The sequence below is a fragment of the Mesoplodon mirus genome (assembly GCF_964341445.2).
Source record: "Mesoplodon mirus genome assembly, chromosome: 18".
Lineage (NCBI taxonomy): Eukaryota > Metazoa > Chordata > Mammalia > Artiodactyla > Ziphiidae > Mesoplodon > Mesoplodon mirus.
This window is the reverse complement of record NC_138994.1, coordinates 51,012,736-51,034,324: the sequence shown is the minus strand read 5'-3', so window position 1 is coordinate 51,034,324 and position 21,589 is coordinate 51,012,736. Positions and strand designations below refer to the sequence as shown.

At 60.3% G+C, this 21,589-nt stretch overlaps 2 protein-coding genes across 5 annotated transcripts; both read left to right on the top strand.

The window, feature by feature from the left end:
- Positions 1 to 1,705: 1,705 nt before the first annotated feature.
- Positions 1,706 to 13,322, top strand: WDR81 (WD repeat domain 81). Of its 3 annotated transcripts, XM_082602962.1 has the most exons (10): positions 1,706 to 5,832; positions 6,580 to 6,687; positions 6,941 to 7,131; positions 7,245 to 7,435; positions 7,684 to 7,849; positions 7,928 to 8,093; positions 8,779 to 9,468; positions 10,420 to 10,565; positions 10,858 to 11,037; positions 12,094 to 13,322. In XM_082602962.1, the coding sequence occupies exons 1-10, from the start codon at positions 2,139 to 2,141 to the stop codon at positions 12,412 to 12,414; spliced, it is 5,853 nt and encodes a 1,950-aa protein (XP_082459088.1). In that variant the 5' UTR covers positions 1,706 to 2,138; the 3' UTR covers positions 12,415 to 13,322. The 3 variants fall into 3 exon arrangements, 2 of the variants coding, with proteins under 2 accessions (XP_082459088.1, XP_082459087.1); XR_014291834.1 differs by lacking the exon at positions 12,094 to 13,322 and having other exon boundaries at positions 8,779 to 9,482; positions 10,858 to 10,979; XM_082602961.1 differs by having other exon boundaries at positions 7,684 to 8,093.
- A 562-nt stretch (positions 13,323 to 13,884) lies between these two features.
- Positions 13,885 to 21,329, top strand: SERPINF2 (serpin family F member 2). 2 transcript variants are annotated; one of them, XM_082602964.1, is made up of 10 exons: positions 13,885 to 14,065; positions 15,457 to 15,523; positions 15,667 to 15,705; positions 15,827 to 15,889; positions 16,169 to 16,370; positions 16,824 to 16,967; positions 17,114 to 17,317; positions 17,759 to 17,901; positions 19,373 to 19,577; positions 20,205 to 21,329. In XM_082602964.1, the coding sequence occupies exons 2-10, from the start codon at positions 15,461 to 15,463 to the stop codon at positions 20,615 to 20,617; spliced, it is 1,476 nt and encodes a 491-aa protein (XP_082459090.1). In that variant the 5' UTR covers positions 13,885 to 14,065; positions 15,457 to 15,460; the 3' UTR covers positions 20,618 to 21,329. The 2 variants fall into 2 exon arrangements, with proteins under 2 accessions (XP_082459090.1, XP_082459089.1); XM_082602963.1 differs by lacking the exon at positions 13,885 to 14,065 and adding an exon at positions 14,190 to 14,310.
- The last annotated feature ends 260 nt before the right edge of the window (positions 21,330 to 21,589 follow it).

Below are 21,589 nucleotides of genomic sequence, written 5' to 3'. Positions count from 1 at the left end.
ATATGGGAAAAGAATCTGAAAGAGAATGAATATATGTATGTGTATAACTGAACCACTTTGCTGTACACCTGAAACTAAAACAACATTGTAAATCAACTGTACTGCAATAAAATTTTTAAAACAAAACAAATACTGCATGGCCAAGGAGTATGAAGAACATTGGTTTTAGAATGAGATAGGCCTGGGTTTGAATCCTGGTCTACCACTTCTTAGCTATGTGACCTAAGCAAGCTACCTAAGGTAGTCAGCTTCCTCATCCTAAAAGGGATCTAAAGCTATCTTCTTAAAAGGGGTTGTGGTGAGAACTAAACAAATCAAAGTATGCAAAGTGCTTAGCAGGATGCCTGGCTCCTAATCAGCGCTCATAAGTGGTGGTTGTGGGACTTCCCTGGTGGCTCAGTGGTTGGGAATCTGCCTGCCACTGCAGGGGACACGGTTTCGATCCCTGGTCCGGGAAGATCCCACGTGCTGTGGAGCAACTAAGCCCGTGTGCCACAGCTACTGAGCCTGTGCTCTAGAGCCTGCGTGCCACAACTACTGAAGCCCGTGCGCCTAGAGCCCCGTGCTCCGTACGTAACAAGAGAAGCCACAGCAAAGAGAAGCCCACACACCACAACAAAGAGTAGCCCCCGCTCGCCGCAACTAGAAAAAGCCCATGTGCAGCAAGGAAGACCCAATGCAGCCAAAAATGAAAAATACATTTTTTAAAAAAACGGTGGTTTTACGTTATTACTGCCCAAGGTCACGTGACCAAGCACATCAGGGGCTCTGGCTGCCCCTTCAAGAAAGATGGATGGAATTAGATCATGGCTGAGCCATTCCAGTCTCCTCTCTAATTAGGACTTTATTTTTTTCTTAAGTGCCTTTATGGAGCTCCCACATCTCCACACCAGACTCCTACATGAGGCAAACTCTCCTTCTAGGAGTGGGACTCAAAAAACAGACAGTGGGTTCGCCGTAGACAATGGCCTATCTATCCTGCAAATGAGTCAGAACTGAGACCCCTTGAAGGAGTCCTGTAGTTTGGGTGCCAGCTCACTGGTTTCCGCTCCCTGTCCGTGCTGCACCCTCCCCCCAGCCACCGTGGCATCTGCAAGGCTCTGACCACAGCAGGCAGGCTCTGCAGCAAAGCAGAGGCAGCTCTTCAACAGGAAGTCTTGGGGGAACATTTCCTCCCACGAACTCCAGGCCTTTGAGCCTGAGCCTCTTCTCTCCCCCAGATTGCCCAGAATTTAAAAAAAAAAAAAAGGCGTTAAGAGGTCTGTCAGTGGGGAGGACTCCAGGTTAAAGGATCTGTGCACCACCTTCTAAGTCTCCATTCTGCCCCTTGGACAAGCCTCTTTGGAGGCTCTTGGTTTTCACCTGTAAAATATAAATAGTAACCGTCCCTCCTACCTCACTGAGTGTTGTGAGGGCCAAATGGAATGGTACTGATGAAATATTTTGTAAAACTAAAAGCTCTTTTTTTTTGGTAGGCAGCATGGAGGCGGTGGAGTGACTTATGTCAAAAGTCCCCCAAAGTCCCAAAAGTCCCCCAAAACCGGCTTCGGGTTTCTTCTCTGTAAAACCAGAGGGAGGCGGGGTGGTGGCAGGGATGATGAGCCACTTAAAGTCTGCCATCTCTAGGGAAAGCCTCCCTAGGTCCGCGACCCAGCACATGAAGGAGGAAGTAGGGAGGGGAGGGGAAATCCCGTGGGTCGCTCAGTATTCTCCTCTCCTGCCCCTTTCACCCCGAGCAAGCGAAGCCGCCACCGGGCCCAGCAGAGCGCTGGGAGGGAGGGCGCCGAGGCCGGCCGGGCGGTGGCGCGGGCGGGAGGCGGGGTCCCCCGGACCAGTCGAGCCACGTGCGGTTGTTTCCGTGCCGGGGCGATCACGTGAGCAGCATCAGCTGACCCGTCACGGTGGAGCCCGGCGGTGGCGCCCCGCATCCCCCGCCCTGCCGCTCTCGGAGTGCAGGACCTTGCTGAGGGGTAAGTGCGCCCCCGCGCCCCCTCTGTCCCCGGCCCACCCCCGCCTCCTCCGCCCCAGCCCCTGTCCCTCTCCCATCCCCACCCACCCGGCTTGGCACTCCGGAAGCTGTGGCGAGGAGGGCCGTGGCCGGGCTCAGCCCCGCGCCGCCCCCAGGCAGCCAGGAGGGGATGGCCCTGGGGAGCAGGGGGCGGGAAGTCGCTCTTACCACCGAGGCCGAGGGCTGGTCACCGCCCCCGAGCCCCGACATGGAGGAGCTGCTCCGGAGCGTGGAGAGAGACCTGAACATCGATGCCCGGCAGCTGGCTCCAGCCCCGGGGGGCACCCACGTGGTGGCCCTAGTGCCTGCGCGCTGGCTGGCCAGCCTCCGCGAGCGCCGGCTACCCCCGGGACCGTGTCCCCGCGCTGAAGGCCTGGGCGAAGCGGAAGTCAGAACTCTCCTGCAACGCTCCGTGCAGAGGCTGCCCCCCGGTTGGACGCGAGTGGAGGTCCACGGGCTGCGGAAACAGAGGCTCTCTTACCCGCTGGGCTCCCTGCCTTTTGAGGAGGGGTCCGGCAGCCCGGAGACCCTCACTCGCTTCATGCAGGATGTGGCTGCCCAGAATTATCGCAACCTGTGGCGCCACGCATATCACACTTATGGGCAGCCCTATAGTCATAGCCCTGCTCCTGCAGCTGTCCCTGCCCTGGACTCAGTACGACAAGCTCTGCAGAGGGTCTATGGTTGCCCCTTCCTGCCAGTGGGCGAAGCTACCCAGTGCCCATCACATGCCAGAGATGGCCCCTGTCCTCCTCGGGGCAACCCTGCCTCTCCCAGTCTTCTGAGAGCTGAGGCTCTGTTGGAGTCACCAGAGATGTTGTACGTGGTGCACCCCTATGTGCAGTTCTCCCTGCATGATGTGGTCACCTTCAGCCCTGCCAAGCTGACCAACAGCCAAGCCAAGGTGCTCTTCATTCTCTTCCGCGTGCTGAGGGCCATGGATGCCTGTCACCGCCAGGGACTGGCCTGTGGGGCCCTATCTTTGCACCACATCGCTGTGGATGAGAAGCTTTGCAGTGAGCTACGGCTGGACCTGAGTGCTTACGAGAAGCTCAGAGAGGATGAGAATGAGGAGATGTCTGTAGCAAGAAATGGAGCAGGCATTGAGCCTGGAGAGGAGGGAGGGAGGGGACCTGGGTGTCCCACCTGCCAGGAGGAACTTAGGGACCTCGTGCTAGACTGGGTCCACGGCCGCATCAGCAACTTCCACTACCTCATGCAGCTGAATCGGTTGGCAGGTCGGCGGCAGGGGGACCCCAACTACCACCCAGTGCTGCCCTGGGTGGTGGACTTCACCACGCCCCGGGGGCGCTTCCGAGACCTGCGCAAGTCCAAGTTCCGCCTCAACAAGGGGGATAAACAGCTGGACTTCACGTATGAGATGACGCGGCAGGCGTTCGTGGCAGGTGGCGCGGGGGGCGGGGAGCCACCGCACGTTCCCCACCACATCTCTGACGTGCTTTCTGACATCACATACTATGTGTACAAGGCTCGGCGCACACCCCGGTCGGTGCTCTGTGGACACGTGCGGGCGCAGTGGGAGCCCCATGAGTATCCTGCAAGCATGGAGCGTATGCAGAGCTGGACACCTGATGAGTGCATCCCCGAGTTCTACACCGATCCCTCCATCTTCTGCTCCATCCACCCTGACATGCCTGACCTGGACGTGCCGGCCTGGTGCAGCTCCAGCCAGGAGTTCGTGGCTGCCCACCGGGCGCTGCTGGAGAGCCGAGAGGTGTCCCAGGACCTACACCACTGGATTGACCTCACCTTTGGCTACAAACTCCAGGGCAAGGAGGCCGTGAAGGAGAAGAACGTGTGTCTGCACCTGGTGGACGCCCATACGCACCTGACCAGCTACGGCGTGGTGCAGCTCTTCGATCAGCCGCACCCCCGGCGCCTGGCCGGGGCCCCTGCCCTTGCCCCTGAACCTCCACTCATCCCCAGGCTGTTGTTCCAGACCATCCAGGAGAGCACAGGCCGGGAGGACTTCCCAGCACAGCTTGCGAATGGAACAGGCAGGCCGGTTTTGGAGGCCACTCCCCGTGAGGCTGCCTGGGCCAGGGACAGGCCCGTGGTGGGGGAGGATGACTTGGAGCAGGCCACAGAAGCTCTGGATTCCATCTCCCTGACTGGGAAGGCAGGTGACCAGCTGGGCCCCTCCTCCTCCTCCTCTTCCTCCTCCTCCTCCTCCTCTTCTGGTCAAGCCCCTCCAGGCCTCCTGCCTTTCTCAGGGGCCTCAGCCTCTCGACCAGGCCGCCGGAACAAAGCTGCTGGGGTAGACCCCGGGGAAGGTGAGGAGGGCAAGATTCTTCTTCCGGAGGGCTTCGGTCCTCTGCAGGCTCTGGAAGAGTTGGAGAAACTGGGCAACTTCTTGACCAAAGGCCTGGGGGGCCGCTTGGAGGTGCCTCAGCAGCCCCAGGTCCAGCGAGCCGTGCAGCTGCGGGACCTCTTCCATCGGGACATGCAGGCGCTGGGTGTCCTGTTGGCTGAGATGGTGTTTGCCACCAGGGTCCGGACACTGCAGCCTGATGCGCCTTTGTGGGTACGCTTCGAGGCTGTTCGGGGGCTCTGCACACGCCATCCCAAGGAGGTCCCTGTGTCTCTGCAGCCCGTGCTGGACACGCTCCTGCAGCTCAGTGGCCGTCAAGGCCCCGTGGTTGCAGGGAGGGGCAAGCTGGACCCGCTGTTCGAGTACAGGCCCGTCTCCCAGGGCTTGCCCCCGCCCTGCCCGGCCCAGCTCCTCAGCCTCTTCAGCTCCGTGGTTCCCTTCCCTCCGTACTTCCCCGCGCTGCACAAGTTCATCCTCTTGTACCAGGCAAGGCGCGTGGAGGACGAGGCCCAGGGGCGGGAGCTGGTCTTTGCTCTGTGGCAGCAACTGGGTGCAGTTTTGGGTGACATCACCCCCGAGGGCCTGGAGATCTTGCTGCCTTTCGTGCTGTCACTCATGTCTGAGGAGCACACAGCCGTGTATACGGCCTGGTACCTATTTGAACCTGTCGCCAAGGCACTGGGCCCCAAAAATGCTAACAAGTACCTACTGAAGCCTCTCATCGGTGCCTACGAGAGCCCCAGCCGGCTACACGGCCGCTTCTACCTGTACACCGACTGCTTCGTGGCCCAGCTCATGGTGCGGCTGGGCCTGCAGGCCTTTCTCGTCCACCTGCTGCCCCACGTCCTGCAGGTGCTGGCGGGTGTGGAGACCTCCCAGGAGGAAAGCAAGGGCCTGGCAGGGGCTGCAGAGGATGAGGAAAGCGGGCTCCTGGGGGCCAGGCCTAGCTCCTGTGCCTTTGGGGAGGAGATCCAGATGGATGGGGAGCCAGCTGCCTCCTCGGGCCTGGGGCTCCTGGACTACACGTCTGGCGTCAGCTTCCACGACCAGGCCGACCTCCCTGAGACAGAGGACTTCCAGGCCGGGCTCTACGTGGCCGAGGCCCCTCAGCCCCAGGAGGCTGAGGCTGTGAGCCTGGGCCGGCTGAGTGACAAGAGCAGCACCAGCGAGACCTCCCTGGGCGACGAGCGGGTGGCAGACGAGGGGGGCGCCCCGGTGGACAAGAGCAGCCTCAAGTCAGGTGACAGCAGCCAGGACTTGAAGCAGAGCGAGGGCTCCGAGGAGGAGGAGGAGGAGGAGGAGGAAGGCTGTGTGGTGTTGGAGGAGGGGGAGGGGGAGCAAGATGAGGTCCCCGAGGCGTCTGAGCTCGCGCTGTCCAACACGGTGCTGTCCATGGATACGGTTGTGGCCAGTGACGGCGGGGCTGACGGGGAGGAAGAAGAGGAACCACTGACCGAGCAGTCGGAGGGCAAAGAGCGGAAGATCCTTCTTGGTGAGTTCTCAGGCCTGGAGGTGTTGGTCTAACAGTCATCATGTGCGGAGCCCTTGCCCCGTGCCAAGCAGTGGGTCGAGCAGATCCACACGCAGCAGAGCCGTGGGCCTGCCCTCCTGGAGCTCACGTCCATGCTGTAGGCAGTCTTCCGTAAGCGTGAGTTCTGTCAGTGCTACAAACAGCGTGGCTGGCTACCACGAGGGAATAGAACATGCGCTTAGATCTCATTTTCAGGGGTCAGAGAAGGCTTCCTTGGAAGTAGGGCCCGCTGAGGTTGAGTGAGGAGGAGGTAGCTGGGCAAAAATGGCAGGTTCTGCGGTGGGAAGAGCGTTCCAGGCAGAGGGAACAGCATGTGCGAGGCTCTGAGGCTGTCACGGTCCCATTAAAGAATCTGTGAAAGGCCAGTGCGGTTAGACCGAGAGGGTGAAGAGAAGCGGAACGGGAAGAGGCCAGAGTGGGGTGGTAGCCAGGGCCTCATTTCGGAGCTGGGGGAGATTCACTGAAAGGGTCACCTTCCTGCTGGGTATGCCCGAGTAGAGGTGCCTGGAGCAGCCCCAAAGCCAGACTCCCATGGGCCAGCTCTGCAGCTGCTAAAGGGAGGGTGGTGGCATGGGGTGGCCAGGCGCTGGCTGGGCTCCTGGGCAGAGTTGGAGTCCGCGTCGGCTAGGCGGGGTCCGTGGGGTGGGGTGGGGGAGTAGTGAGCCGCCCCGTTATCTGATGAGCTCAGGGCCTGCTCCCGCCCTGCAGATACGGCCTGCAAGATGGTCCGCTGGCTGTCCGCCAAGCTCGGCCCCACCGTGGCCTCTCGCCACGTGGCCCGGAACCTGCTCCGCCTGCTGACGTCGTGTTACGTGGGTAAGGCCGGGGATGGGGCTTCCTCCAGCCCTTTGCCCATCTTCGTCCCCCTGTAGCGGCTCCTTCCCACTTTCACCTCGGACCACCTCCTGGCCCGGTCCTGGGTCCCAGTCTGTAAGCTCCTTCCTTCCTTGGGTGAGGCACGGGGAGACCCCAAGCTAGAGTGAGCAGGAGTGGCCGCCACAGTCCCTGAAGGCCCACCTCCCTCCTGCCCTCCACTGGCTACTCAAGGCTGCTGGCCCTTCCTTGGCAGGGCCCACCCGGCAGCAGTTCACCGTGAGCAGTGGCGACAGCCCCCCTCTGAGCGTGGGCACCGTCTACCAGAAGAGACCAGTACTGGGCGATATAGTGTCGGGCCCCGTGCTCAGCTGCCTCCTCCACGTCGCCCACCTGTACGGGGAGCCCGTCCTCACCTACCAGTACCTGCCCTACATCAGCTACCTGGTCAGTCACCATTTGGCAGCCAGGGTCTGGGCGGCTGAGGGCCGGCCCAGGACCTCTTTGGGTTCCCGGTGGTCTGTGAGGCAACCTGGCCCTCATCTGCTCTGTGGCCCTAGGTGGCCCCGGGTAGTACCTCAGGCCCCAGTCGACTGAACAGCCGCAAGGAGGCGGGGCTGCTGGCAGCGGTGACTCTGACCCAGAAGATCATCGTGTACCTCTCAGACACCACCCTCATGGACATCCTGCCCCGTATCAGCCACGAGGTCTTGCTGCCCGTGCTCAGCTTCCTCACTTCCCTCGTCACGGGGTAGGGCCCTGCACCACCCCACAGGGGAGCAGCCCAGCTGAGGGGGCGACCTGGGGTGCGGGGCGTCAGGAGTCCTGGTTCTCATCCCAGCTGGGTGACCCTGAGCAAGCCACACCTGTCTGTGCCTTCGTTTCCTCATCTGGTCTGGACCACTTGGTCTTAGAGCTCCTTTCGTTTACAGCTTTGGATAGATCTGGGAAAGCCCTGCAGAGTCAGTGGGGGCTGGAGCTTATAAGCTCTATTTCCAGGTTCCCAAGTGGAGCCCAGGCCCGGACTGTCCTGTGTATGAAAACCATTAGCCTCATCGCCCTCATCTGCCTGCGCATCGGACAGGAGATGGTCCAGCAGCACCTGAGCGAGCCTGTGGCCACCTTCTTTCAAATCTTCTCTCAGCTGCATGAGCTTCGGCACCAGGTGGGCAGACCTACCTGGCTGGGGTGGGCTGGCCAGGGGCCGTGGCCTCCGCTGACTCCCCGGGCTTCCTGCCCACAGGATCTGAAGCTGGAGTCCGTGGGCCGCAGTGAGGGCCAGCTGCCAAAGGTGGCCTTCTCCGATGGGCAGCTGCGGCTGGTGGACCCCACCCTGCTGGACGAGCTGCAGAAGGTGTTCACCTTGGAGATGGCGTATACAATCTACGTGCCCTTCTCCTGCCTGTTGGGTACTGGCCCATCACTTCCCCTCCCAGCCTCTGTGGCCACAACTCTTCCCCTGGGAGGGCCCCATGCTCCCCCAGCCCCTAGAGTCAGGAGTGGGTGTTAAGCACAGTTCTCTGGGTCAGAGCAAAGGGATTTGGCCTTAGGCCCCCGAGTCCCAGTGACATATAAACAGGGATTGAGCTTTGGCCAGCAAGGAGGCACGGGAGCAGCCTGGCCTGTCCCTGGGGCAGGCATGGCAGTCAGCCTGCCGGACTGACGTCTTAGCAGCCGTCTGAGAGGAATGAGCAGCCCACTGTTCACGTAGCTTCCCGTATAGGCCAGGCCCTGTGCCAAGCGTCTACGTGTGTCATCGCCCTGAATAGGATGAACAGCCCTGGTCAGATATGTTGTCATCCCACCACTGAAATCTAGGCTGTGGGAGGGAGAGCATGACCTGTCCTGTTCACCGTTCTGTTTCTGATGCCCAGCATGGCACGCAGCACATGTGGAAGATGCTCACATGTCCATACTGAAGGAATGAATCCACATTTTCCTGGGGAGGAAATAGGCTCAGAGATGAAGAGTTACTTGCTTAGAGTTGCACAGACAGTACCTGCCCTGCCTTCTGTGGTTCCCGAGCCCTTGGGTGGGTGGTGGCAGTCGCTTGCCATCTCCCCTAATCTCAGGACCTCTCCCGCTCCCATTTAGGTGACATCATCAGGAAAATCGTCCCCAACCATGAGCTGGTGGGGGAGCTGGCGGGGCTGTATCTGGAGAGCATGAGCCCAAGCAATCGCAACCCTGCCAGCGTGGAGCCCACCGCGCCCAGCACCGGCCCTGAGTGGGACCCCCAGGGTGGGAGCTGCCCCCAGGACGACGGCCACTCGGGGACCTTTGGGAGCGTCCTGGTCGGGAACCGCATCCAGATCCCCGATGACTCCCAGCCTGAGAGCCCCGGCCCGCTGGGCCCCATTTCCGGGGTGGGTGGCGGGGACCTCAGCAACCAGAGTGAGGACAACGCGCTGAAGCTGGAGCTGCCGCGGAGCGCGCACGGGCTGAGTGGGAACTGGCTGGCGTACTGGCAGTACGAGATCGGCGTGAACCAGCAGGATGCCCACTTTCACTTCCACCAGATCCGCCTGCAGAGCTTCCCCGGCCACTCAGGGGCCATCAAGTGTGTGGTGCCCCTGAGCAGCGAGGACTTCTTCCTGAGTGGCAGCAAGGACCGCACTGTGCGCCTCTGGCCCCTCTACAACTCTGGGGACGGAACCAGTGAGACAGCCTCGCGCCTCGTCTATGCCCAGCACCGCAAGAGTGTCTTCTTTGTGGGCCAGCTGGAGGCCCCGCAGTGTGTGGTGAGCTGTGACGGGGCTGTGCACGTCTGGGACCCCTTCACAGGTGAGCAGGCCCAGGTGAGGTCTGTTGTGTTGCTGCTGTCCTGTACTCCACCAAGGGTGGTGGGTTGGAGTATAATGGTATGTGGTTTAGGGTGACCCAGTGAGGCCACAGAGAGGAGCATCTAAGACTCAGAATCCGTCATACCCAAGTTTGAATCGGCTCTGCCAACTTACTTGCCGAGTGACCTTGAGCAGGTCACTGCTGCTGGAAGTATCAGTTTTCCTATCTGCAAAATGGGAATCAGAACAGCTGCTTTAGAAGATAATGCATAGGGGTTTGGCTTAACGTGGAGCACATAGTACCTGGTTGGTAATCAGTTGCTCACTTATTTTTTGTCATCACTGTAGGCAGAAATAAGGTTAAAAAGCAGGGGGTGAGGAGGTAGAGTAGCATTGAGGTAGGCGGTGGGGAGGTAGCTTTCGGCGGGGGTGCTGTGTGAAGAGAGGGGCCTGGCTTGGCCGTGGAAGTAGGAAGGTGGGAGGGTCAAGAAACATCTTTAGGGCTTCCCTGGTGGCGCAGTGGTTGAGAGTCTGCCTGCTAATGCGGGGGACACAGGTTCGAGCCCTGGTCTGGGAGGATCCCACAGGCCGCGGAGCGACTAGGCCCGTGAGCCACAACTACTGAGCCTGCGCGTCTGGAGCCTGTACTCCTGCAACAAGAGAGGCCGCAATAGTGAGAGGCCTGTGCACCGTGATGAAGAGTGGCCCCCACTTGCCACAACTAGAGAAAGCCCTCGCACAGAAACGAAGACCCAACACAGCAAAAATAAATAAATAAATAAATAAACTCCTACCGACAACATCTTCAAAAAAAAAGAAACATCTTTAGCAGCATTTATTGAGGTTTCCTGGGATGTGGGAGGCAGGTACGGGGTGCGCTGGGGGGATAGGAGGAGTCGAGGCTCTTCCATCAGTGGCCGGGACCCAGATCCACCGTGCCTTTCCTTCCCAGGGAAGACCCTTCGCATGGTGGAGCCGTCGGACAGCCGGGTGCCCCTGACCGCCGTGGCTGTCATGCCCGCCCCCCACACCAGCATCACCATGGCCAGCTCTGACTCGACCCTGCGCTTTGTAGACTGCCGGAAGCCTGGCCTGCAGGTCAGGGGCATCCTGTTCCCTGAGCCCTGGCCTGGGTGCCTGGCAGGGAGGAGAGACCCCTGCAGAGAGGAGGCCAGGGCAGAGTTTCTCTTTGGTGACAGATCATCCGCAAACCCTGGGGGGTGGGGGGTGGGGGGTGGGACTCTGGCTCTGGGATTTGGGGAGCCCCCCCCCTTGATGGGGGACGAGGCTCAGGCCTTCCAGCTGTGTGGGTTGGGGGATGAACTGGACCTCGGGGAGATGCGGGTTGGAGCAGGCGGTGGCGCCTCATCTTGTCTTCCTCTGCCCGCAGCATGAGTTCCGCCTGAGCGGCGGGCTGAACCCTGGGCTTGTCCGCTCCCTGGCTGTCAGCCCCAGCGGCCGGAGCGTGGTGGCCGGCTTCTCCTCGGGCTTCATGGTGCTCCTGGACACCCGTACGGGCCTGGTTCTGCGTGGCTGGCCTGCCCATGAAGGGGACATCCTGCAGATCAAGGTGACAGACCAGGTTCCCTTCCCCTCCTGGCTGAGTGCTCCAGCCCTCACCTCTGCTTAGAGCCCACCCAGGACAGGCTCCAGCTGACCTCCCTTATACCTGCCCGAGGGCTGATGGGCAGGGAGGGTCAGGAGTCAGCTGCACCACGGGGGCCTCGGCAGGAGGCTGGCCGCTGGGAGGAACCGGGGGGCCGAGCTGACCCTGCTGCTTCCTGGCGATGTTCTAATGAGTAACCCTTGTCCATATTTGTCTTGCTTGGAGGATCAGGGGTCGGGCCCTGTCCATGACCCAGTCAGGTTAAATAAAGCTCAGCTGGGAGGCTGTTTACTGCCCCCAGACCACTGAGCAGAGTCCATGCCCCCGGCTGGGCTGTCCCTGGTGCGGGCAGGGGCGGATTGGGCATGGGAATCCTGCCCCCACCTCCACCCCCAGCCCATTTTCAGTCACAGACCTCAAGGAACTGCTCAGGGAGGTGCAGGAGGGGAGGAACAGGGCTCTTTGTGGGAGGGTTTTTCCAGGCAACTGGGACTCCCTCCCCATCCTCAGTGGCAGCCAGGGCACATGCACTGCCACTGCTGGGGGCAGGCAGCCCCTGGTTCCCTCCAGGGCCCCCAAGGGGATCCTGGGTTCTGGGTGCCTCTAAATTCTGACTTTCCAAGAAAGCATCAGGAGGTCTCTGGGGTCAGCCTGGGTGTTAATCCTGGCTCTGCCACTTATTGGTTCTGTGACCTTGTATGATTACTTAACTTTCCTGAGCCTTAGTGTTTTCCTCTGTAAAATGGGAACAATGACAACACCTTCCTCATAGAGTTGTTATGAAGATTAACCACGGTAAGACGTTTAATGTACCTAATACAATGCTTGACATAGTAAGTGCCCAAATTATAATGATGACTAGGTTGATGACACTTAATATATTCCTGTTAACTAACATTAATATAACGTGGGAGGGTGGCAGCCTGTCCCCGGCCCAGGACGCCCTGTCTTCCTGGGAGATCCTATGGGAGGAAACAGGAAGACCCTGGGCCCTGCTGAGGCGCTGCTCTCCCTGGGCAGGCGGTGGAGGGCAGTGTCCTGGTCAGCTCCTCCTCGGACCACTCCTTGACTGTCTGGAAGGAGCTGGAGCAGAAGCCCACGCATCACTACAAGTCAACCTCCGACCCTATCCACACCTTCGACTTGTACGGCAGCGAGGTGGTAACCGGCACCGTGGCCAACAAGATCGGCGTCTGCTCCCTGCTTGAGCCGCCTTCCCAGGCCACCACCAAGCTCAGCTCCGAGAACTTCCGTGGCACGCTCACCAGCCTGGCCTTGCTGCCCACCAAACGCCACCTCCTGCTGGGCTCAGACAACGGGGTCATCCGCCTCCTGGCGTAGTCCGAGGCAAGAGCTGGCCAGGCGGAGGTGGGCACACGTCCTCCGGGAGTCCATCCCTCACCTTTGTTTCCCCAGCAGCATCCCTCCTGGCGAGCCTCAGGCCCCATGCCCTGGGTACCCACATGGCCTGCCAGCTAAGGTGGCATGGAGGTCTGGGCTCCTGAACCCCCAGAGCCACTGAGGCTGCCAGAAGGGATCTCGTTCATGGCTTGGGGCGATGCTGCTCCACTGAGCCAGCAGGAAGCAAGAGGCAGAGCCTGGAGAAAGCATCGCTGCCCTCTCTTCTCCCCGGCTCCACCCTCTGCATCCACATGGGGACAGGAAGCTCTGGAAAGGGGAAGGGAGAGTCTCCCTGCCTAGCCGGTCTCCAGCCACAGCACCCCTCGCTGGGCTCTCTCTGCCCCTGTCCTGCAAGGACGGGGATGCCACCCCAGTCCAGGACACTGATGGTGCTTGGACTCCAGCCTCTAAGGGCTGGCCATGGTCCAGGAGTTAGGGGCCTTGGGCGGGGGTTTAAGTGTCCTCCCAGCCAGGCCCTGCCCAGTGTGGGACCAGTAGGGGAAGAAAGAGGGCGGGACCAAAGGAGAGAAGATGGACTGGGCCCGGTGGTGGCTGCCAGGAGCGACCCCATGCCTTGCCTGCCCACCCGTCACTACAGTGTTTGTGCCTTGAGCTGAGGAGACAGCCCCTGGGTCCAGAGCCCCTGGGGGAGCAGGTCCAAGACCCTGAAAGAAGGGGCAAGAAGGATCATCTCTGCATCTCAGGTCTCCCTCCCCCAGGGGACAGGAAGACCCAGGCATCCCCGGGTCCTCACATTCTGGAGCAGAGATGAGGTCTGAGGCGGGGCCTCTGCTGCCTTCTCACTATTTGCAATAGATGTAAATATGATCAATAAATTCTTTGGAAGAGCCATGGAACCGAGTGAGGCTTCTCTTTTTTTTCGGCCGTGCAGTGGAAGTGCGGAGCCCCAACCCCTGGACCACTGGGGAGGTCCCTGAGTGAGGCTTTTCCTGACGACGGTGCCAGGGTGGGGAAAAGTTGAAACCCTGCAGCTTCCAGGACAGCGAGGAGAGAGTGAGGAGGTGCGGAGGCAGCCTGATCACTGTTCTTCAGGCGGTACTGGGTACAGGGCTTCTGGTTCGTGCAGCCCCAGGCCAGTTTCTAGAACCCTCACCCTTGAGGAGGGTAAGGAGGTATTGCTCCTGATGAAGTAGGGTGCTGGGAGAGGCTGTGTCCCTCTGCATCTTTTCTCTCCCCACCCCTGCCTTCTGGATCCAGGCTGGAGGCATCCAACCAGGAGCCTGGGCATGTGAGGGTTGAGGATGGGCATCATCCTATCCTGGGTTCCCTGCGTCGTCTCTTGCAGTTTCCGCTTCCCTCCTCTTGGGAGGAGGAGGCAGTTATGGGGGAGAGGAAAGGACATTGGAAGTAGGAACCTGGATGTAACTCTGAGCCCAGCTCTGTGTCCTTGGGCAGGTCACATAGCTTCTCTGAGCCTGACTAAGACAGGGATAACCTCTCACTTCACGGGGTCACTGGAAGGCCCCTGTCCTTCCTGGATCTGCCTTCCGGCTGAGGACAGCCTCATCGACCGTCTCCTGAACCTCCTTTCTCCAGGCTCAAGTGGGACCCACATCTACGGGGGTTCCAGGTAGCTGTCCCAGTATTAGATGCTTTGGTGGGAAAGGGGTTTTTGGTCCCAGTATCAATGTTTAACCGGATGTGCAGGTCAATATTTACCAGAAGAGAAAGCAATTGGAACAGGGGTTGGCTGAGAGCAAAGGTCCTGGTGGCAGGGGAGGGCTCAGCTGGGCTGACTGGAACCCGGGCAGAGCGTGGGGAGCACCCAAGTGGGGCCAGAGGGACATCGTGTGCAGCAGCGAGAAGCCTGCCGAGGTAAGATGGGTGGCTTGGCCTGGAGCTGCCCACCTAGCCGAGGGGGTCTGGGCTGAGTTTATTCAGGAGACCTGTCACTTCTCTGTCTCCTGGGGTAATGAGGAACCAAGGCGGAGGTTCTGGGGGTAGTCCCTCTGGGAAGTGAAAGACTGGAAGTCTTTTCTTGCCAGGAAGATTCAGAAGCCCAGGTTGGAGATCAGGGCCCTGGCCAAGGGTCCTTGTGTGGGATGGGGATGGGGCCAGGGGTGATAGAAGGATGTTTGAGATGGGGGCAGGGTGGGTGTGTGTGAGACCTGCTCCGAGGCCGGACCAAGACCTGCCCATCCCCACCCGCCAGCCTAGCTTCCCGGAGCCAGCCTGGGGCAGAGAGGGGGCCAGGTCCTGTGTTTTCCGTAAGTCCAAAGGTGGCTCTGGCCAGAGTCATTCACTGGGCTCTGCTGTTGGGTCAACAAGGCCAGTCTCTGGCCCAGCCCACCACCCCTGCTGAGACCACAGTCCCGTCCACCCTTGTGGGCAAGAGCAGACCAGCCAGCAAAGGTGGGCCGATGGGCAGCCAGTGGGTAGGAGCTCTGGGGTGGGAGCCCCAGTGCGGAGGAGGCTGCAGCTCAGGCCTCCCAGAAGAGGGCCCTTGGGCTGGACTGACAACAGCCATTGCTGAGTGCCAGGCCGTGTAGCCAGGGCTCACGAAGACTGACTTAGGTTGGTCCCCGCAGTACACACGGGTAAAGGTAGGGACTTTCGCCACCATTTTACAAGATGAGGCAAAGCCCAGAGGGGTTAAGGGAGATGTCCTACGTCCTCTGCCAAGAGGCGCAGCCTGGATTCAAACCCAGGTCTGACTCACAACACCAGGCCTTGAAGAATGGGGACATTTTTTTGTTTGGGTAATATTTTCCCCCTATGAACAAAAACATTTTCAGTGCATGAAAAGTGAACAACCAGAAAACACAAAGGGGAAAAAGCAATACAGGGGGGAGTTCAAGCAATTCACCGCTCAGAGTGCTGTGCTTTGGGCGTGTGTGCTGCCGCTGTCGCTGTCCCCTCCTTGGTGATGGCTCAGGGCTTCGGCTGCCCGTGAGCGTGAGGGTGGGATTCCACGGCGGGTGTGGGCGCGAGGAAGGAACGGAGGCTTCCCATCCCGCACAGGAACATGGCGCTGCTCTGGGGGCTCCTGGTGCTCAGCGTGTCCTGCCTGCAAAGCCCCTGCTCAGCGGTGAGCCTGGGCCGCGGTCTGGGTGGGGCGGGGAGGTGGCAGCGGGAGAGGCCAGGGGTCCCGGGCAAAGAGGAGGGGGGCAGGGTCGAGGGAGATCTTGGCTTTAGGGGTTCCCTCGCCTCTCCTCGTTCCTTTCTCAACAGTTCTCTCCTGTGAGCACCATGGAGCCCTTGGGCCTGCAGGTACTGGGGAGAGAGAGGCACGGCAGGGAGGAAGGCCCCAGGGGGGCCTCGCCTGTGGCTGGTGCAGGGTGGGGAGACCTGTGGGAAGGGTTGCTCTCCATCTGCTTCCTCCTTTCTTCAGCTGATGAGCGGGCAGACCCAGCAGAAGCTACCCCCACTTTCCCTCCTCAAGTTGGCCAACCAGGTACAACCAGGTGGGGCTGGGGAAGAGTGGGCGGGGCCTGAGGGAGGAGGGCCATCAGCAGGGGCAAGGAAATGGGGGGCGGGTGGCAGTGAGGCTGAGGCCTGAAGGGAGAGGGTGGGAGGGACCAGAGGAAGGGACCTAGTCCTCTGAATGCCATTGCCCATGTCTGGACTGGGACAAGGCCCTGCTGTCCCCAGCACAGGGGCTTTGAAGGAGATCTTCAACACAGAACCTGGAGCTGACCCTTTGACCCCACTGACCCCTAATCTGTCCCTGCAGGAGCCTGGTGGCCAGACTGCCCCAAAGAAGGGCCCAGGAGACTGTAAGGGATCCCCAAACCCAGAGCAGACCCGCAGGCTGGCCCAGGCCATGATGGCCTTCACCACAGATCTCTTCTCCCTGGTGGCCCGAAGCTCCACCAGGCCCAACCTGATCCTGTCGCCTCTGAGTGTGGCCCTGGCACTGTCTCACCTGGCACTAGGTACTGTGGGAGCACCTGTCCAGACGAGCAGAGCTGGGAGGCCAGTAGGAACTCATTACCTACCCCCGAGTTTACGAGCAGGTGGTTCCTCCATCAGGGTCACTTGGATGTTTGGTAAAAATGCAGACTCGTCTCTGTGAATGAGAATCCCAGGGATTGGGCCCAGGATGTGCTTCTGGTGATTTTTGTGCAAGAATATGATAGGTACAATGTCTCCGTTGGACTGGAGGGTCTCACTGTGGGACCTTCCCCAGAGAGGGAAGGCAATAGGCTGAGGCTGCCCAGATTGGCAGCAACAGAGATGAAAGTAAACTTGGGAGTCCTGTCCCTCAGACCAGTTCAGGGTATGGGAGGAGAAGGTGTGGTCTCGTGGGCATGCTCACTGTAGGTATTCAAGAGGGACAGGCGAGGGCAGTGGGGCGGGAGGGGCCACAGCTGCTGTGTCCCCTCCAGGTGCTCAGAACCAAACGCTGCAGAGGCTGCAGCAGGTGCTTCACGTGGACTCAGGGACCTGCCTCCCCCACCTGCTCAGCCGCCTCTGCCAGGACCTGGGCCCTGGGGCTTTCCGATTGGCTGCCAGAATGTACCTGCAGAAAGGTAGGTGCTGGTGGCAGACACTCCCTAGGTTGTGCCCTGGGGTGGACAGGGGTGAGGGAGATGGGTGTGGGCTCAGGCAGCCAGTCGGAGCACAGGTGGTTGTGGGGCCCAAGTCCTGGCAACAGCCTGTGGGCGATTCTGTGCAGGATTTCCCATCAGAGAGGACTTCTTGGAACAATCAGAACAGCTCTTTGGTGCAAAGCCCATGAGCCTGACGGGAAAGAAGAGGGATGACCTGGCAAACATCAACCAATGGGTGAAGAAGGCCACAGAGGGGAAGATTGAGGATTTCCTCTCAGATCTGCCAGATGACACAGTGTTGCTTCTCCTCAATGCCATCCACTTCCAGGGTGCGCTCCTCCCCTTCTCGGGTCCCTGCCCGCAGACCCTACCCCTGCCCCGTAGGCACGCTTTTTTCTGAGGGTCCCTCTTCCTCCCCAGGCCTGGGCCGAGAGGGTAGGAGACAGGTAATGGTGTGGCAGGACGGAGGCCCAGGAACTGGATGGGGCTGATGTGGAGAGAGTTCCCTAGGAGGAAACCGAGTCTTAAAAGACCCAGGGGAGGTTCCTGGGAACATGGCAGGGCAGGGGAGAACGCAAGTCCAGGTTCTGCAATCGCTCCAGGGAACAGACCTCAGATTACCTGGGTATCACCTGGCACAGCACCCCCTGGCGCCTCAGCCTCCACCTTTCATCCCTTAACTGGGTTCTGGGTGGGATGGGGAAGAGACTGGTGGGGTAGAATCTACCTTGATCCCAGTCTATATGGCCCCTGCCCTCTGCTGGATTCAGGCTTCTGGAGGAGGAAGTTCGACCCGAATCTCACGCGGAGAGACACTTTCCACCTGGACGAGCAGTTCACGGTGCCGGTGGACATGATGCAAGCCCGCACGTACCCGCTGCGCTGGTATCTGCTGGAGCAGCCTGAGATCCAGGTCACCCTTGACTCCCCAGCCTGGGCTTGGGTGCTGGGAGGTGGAGAAGGGAGTGGGCACCTGTGGAGCAGGCACAGGGGTCAGGGGTGTGCCCCACCTTCCTTGCAGTCACGTCACCGGGGCAGGTGGCTCTGAAAGGTCTCGCTGTGCCCCCATCCAGGGAAACTGAGGCTCCAGGCACTGCGGGTTTAGTGGAGCACAAGGAAACCAGATCCCTGCTCCGGGGAGGGAAGACACACGCAGTGCACGAGCAAACATAAATCAACAGGATAATTTCAGATAGTGGGGGGAAAGGTATTTTAGCTAGAGTGGTCAGGGAACCTTCTTTGAGGAAGGGACACTGAGTTGAGTCCCAGGTGATCTTTGGTTATGGGGGTTTATTACGAGGACCCATGGGTCGTGGGGCAGCACAGGGCCTCAGCACCCTGAAGCCTGGGAGATGCGACCTGAGCGCTCACACGGTGCTCCTTGGAAGGGAGGATCTGATTGGGATGGCTTTGTCAGCATCCTGATGGAACATTCTGATTAGAGAGAGTGCTATGTCAAGCTATCTCAGGTGCAGCCTCCCTTGCTTCCAGCCTAAACATGGTCCCCTTGGCCTAAGCGGCTGCTCCCTGGGCCGGTCGGCTGTGGCTGAGACGGCAGTGTTGGTTAGTTTCACAAGGCCTCTTCTGAGAGGGGCTGTGGGCGAGGCAGGCCCTTGGAGCAGTGTCCCAGCTTCTCTCCGGTTCCCCCTGACACGTGGTCCATCTGGTTCTCCTTCCCGCCAGGCTGGGTCCTGCCCACACTTCCTTCACCCTTCCGTCTCCATCCTTGGCCCTCCTTGGCCTTCCTCTTGTCTTGCCCGCCCTCTGCGGGCTGGCCCGGGTAGCCAGACACTGGCACTCCCCCTCCCGCCGCAGGGGTCCTGCCCCCTGGGTGCTCTGCCTGGAGCCCGAGGAGTGACATCCACCAGGGCCCATGGAGCCCAGTGGTTTTCACGCTTCTTTAGCTGCGGAAACTCTGTTCACATGAACTCTTACCCCAAATCACAGTATAAATACACAGCCAGGCAAAGTCACTGATGGAGGAGAGAGGAGTGGATAGGGTACCACCCTTGGCAGCGGCTCCTCTGCTAGGGCAACCTGGTCCATTGTATGCGTGGAAGTGAGAGGCGGACACAGGGGGTTCCTCACCCTGAGTCACGGGCTAGCTGGTAGCAGAGGGGGAGAGAGAAAACTACCAGTTACTGAGTGGGCGCCGCCTATGTGCAGACACTCGGCCAGAAGCTCTAAAAGCTTCTCTCGTTCCGTCACATGTCAGCCGGCAGTGTGTGCAGGTAGTGTTACTCCACAGGTGAGGAAGTGGAGGCTCAGGGAGACCCCACACACACCTGTGAGGGATGGACTGTCTCATAAGCGATGCTGGCCCAGCCCCCACCTCGGCCTGGGTGCTTTCTGGTCCTCATGCTGTCTCCTTGCCTTGTCTGTAGGTGGCTCATTTCCCCTTTAAGAACAACATGAGCTTTGTGGTCATCATGCCCACCCATTTTGAGTGGAACGTGTCCCAGGTGCTGGCTAACCTGAGCTGGGGCATCCTGCACCAGCCCCTGCTGCGGGAGAGGCCCACCACAGTCCAGCTGCCTAAGCTGCATCTGAAATACCAAATGGACCTGGTGGCCATCCTCAGCCAGCTGGGTAAGGAGGCCGGGCGTGGGACAGCTCCCGGCTCAGCCGGACGGGGTGGGTAAGGAGGAAGCCCCCAGCCGGCAGGTCTGAGTCAGAGCTAGACTTGTGTCCTGGCCTTTTCTGGGGCTTAGGGAGGTGAGAGGGTTTGATATGCACCCTCGGACTCTCTGTCCTGGGCAGGGGGTGGGGCAAGGGAATGAGGACCTGCTCTGCCCAAGACTGAGCATCGCAAAGAATCCTGGGTGGAGGGCCAGGGGTGGCATGTGAGCCTCGCTGACTCTGCTGCAAGAGGCACGAGGAACCCACCACGTACGAAGAGCTGAGTCTCACGGGGTCGGCAGAGGAGGAATCAGGTACTTACAATTCAGCGCTAAGTGATAAGACAGAGAGCTTCTCTCTAGTCCACCCAGGGAACTATTGAAAAGGCGTCTGTCTGGACTTCAGGGCAGGGGCTCGGGGAAGGCTTCCCGGAGGAAGGAACCTTTAAGCTGATACATGCAGGTTAAATAGGAGTTAACCAGCAGTCTGTGGGTTCAAGGTGTTCCCTGGCCGGGATGCCAGACACCCTCCCAGGCAGGTCCATGCAGCGTACGGGGCAGAAGGCAGCTCTGACCAGCCATCTCCTGGCCTGCGCAGGCCTGCAGGAACTGTTCCAGGACCCGGACCTGCGTGGGATCTCAGACCAGAGCCTGGTGGTGTCCAGCGTGCAGCATCAGTCCACGCTGGAGCTCGGAGAGGCCGGCGTGGAGGCGGCCGCGACAACCAGCACGGCCATGTCCCGCATGTCCCTCTCCTCCTTCAGCGTGAACCGCCCCTTCCTCTTCTTCATCCTCGAGGACAGCACGAGCCTGCCCCTCTTTGTGGGCAGCGTGAGGAACCCCAATCCTGGCGCGCAGCCGGAGCTCAAGGAGCAGCAGGACTCCCCTGACAACAGGGACTTTTTCCAGCACCAGAAAGTCTTCCCTCGCGGAGACAAGCCCTTCGACCCTGACTTAAAACTTGCGCCCCCCTCGGAGGAGGATTACCCCCAACCTAGCAGCCCCAAGTGAGGGGCTGTGGCCGCCAGCAGCCCGAGTCCCTGCTTGGACCAGCCTCTCAAATCATGGGACTCTTTCCAAACAGCTTTGTGGGATTGCGGGCGGGGGCCTGGGGCGCAGTCTGGGAGAGGGGAGGAGGGGAGCCACTCTCTCGTCTCCTCTTGGGGAGTTTGGGGAGGGGCGGCGCTGGGAGGAGGGCGGGCATCCGGGAACCATGGGCCTTGATCCCACGTCATTTCTTCCAAAGGGGCTCAGGGGGTGTCCTCGTCTGGGGCTTGGGCGGGAGGGCAGCTGTGGATTCATTTTTGTCAGGAAGGTAGGTAGGTTATTCCCTAAGTTGGCTGGGTCGCCTCCACGCCTGTTTACCAGAGACGGAGGGCCGGGGAGGAGTGGACATCAGGCTGGGGAGACGGGGTGGCCCGGGGGTGCCGAGCACTGTCGTGGGGTTAAACGTGTGGGTGGAGGTCGAGCACCCCGTGCAGCTGCCTCTGCCCTGAGCTGCCCAAGGCCCACCAGCCTCCAGCCCACCCCGTCGCCTCAGTCTCCCCGCTGGTCCTCGGAGGTGCCAACACTGCCGGGACTCCCCTTTTTTCCTCTCCCCTCTGTCCCCCCTGCCTGGTGTCTCAGTGGCCGAGGGGTGGGGGGCATTAGCTCCCAAAGGCTCTTTTGTAAAGTTTTTGTAGTGATTTTTATGCCACCTGAATAAAGAATGAATGGGCCTGTCTGCTGTGATGTCACTGTTTGGGGCATGGGTGGGAGCAGGGGGGCTGGAGGAAGGCGGGAGGAGGCCACGGGCTGGGCCCCCAGGAGCAGCAGCCCTCTCTGTGCCACGTTTGGCCTCTGGCCACTCGCCAGCCCTTCTCCACCATGCCATCCCTCTGACTTCACCAGCCCTGCCCAGGGCCACCCCCTTGCCAGCCTGGCTCTGCTCTCAGCCTGTTCCTCTCTACAGACCTCAGGCAGCCGGCAACAAAGGCGACTCAA

Bases quoted from the DNA above. Each gene is read 5' to 3' on its own strand.
- WDR81 (XM_082602961.1), top strand. From the start codon at position 2,139: ATGGCCCTGGGGAGCAGGGGGCGGGAAGTCGCTCTTACCACCGAGGCC. The intron at 5,833-6,579 runs GTGAGTTCTCAG...CCCGCCCTGCAG, and splicing joins AGAGCGGAAGATCCTTCTTG to ATACGGCCTGCAAGATGGTC. The intron at 9,469-10,419 runs GTGAGCAGGCCC...TTTCCTTCCCAG, and splicing joins CGTCTGGGACCCCTTCACAG to GGAAGACCCTTCGCATGGTG.
- SERPINF2 (XM_082602964.1), top strand. From the start codon at position 15,461: ATGGCGCTGCTCTGGGGGCTCCTGGTGCTCAGCGTGTCCTGCCTGCAA. The intron at 15,890-16,168 runs GTACAACCAGGT...CTGTCCCTGCAG, and splicing joins TCCTCAAGTTGGCCAACCAG to GAGCCTGGTGGCCAGACTGC. The intron at 17,902-19,372 runs GTCACCCTTGAC...CCTTGTCTGTAG, and splicing joins TGGAGCAGCCTGAGATCCAG to GTGGCTCATTTCCCCTTTAA.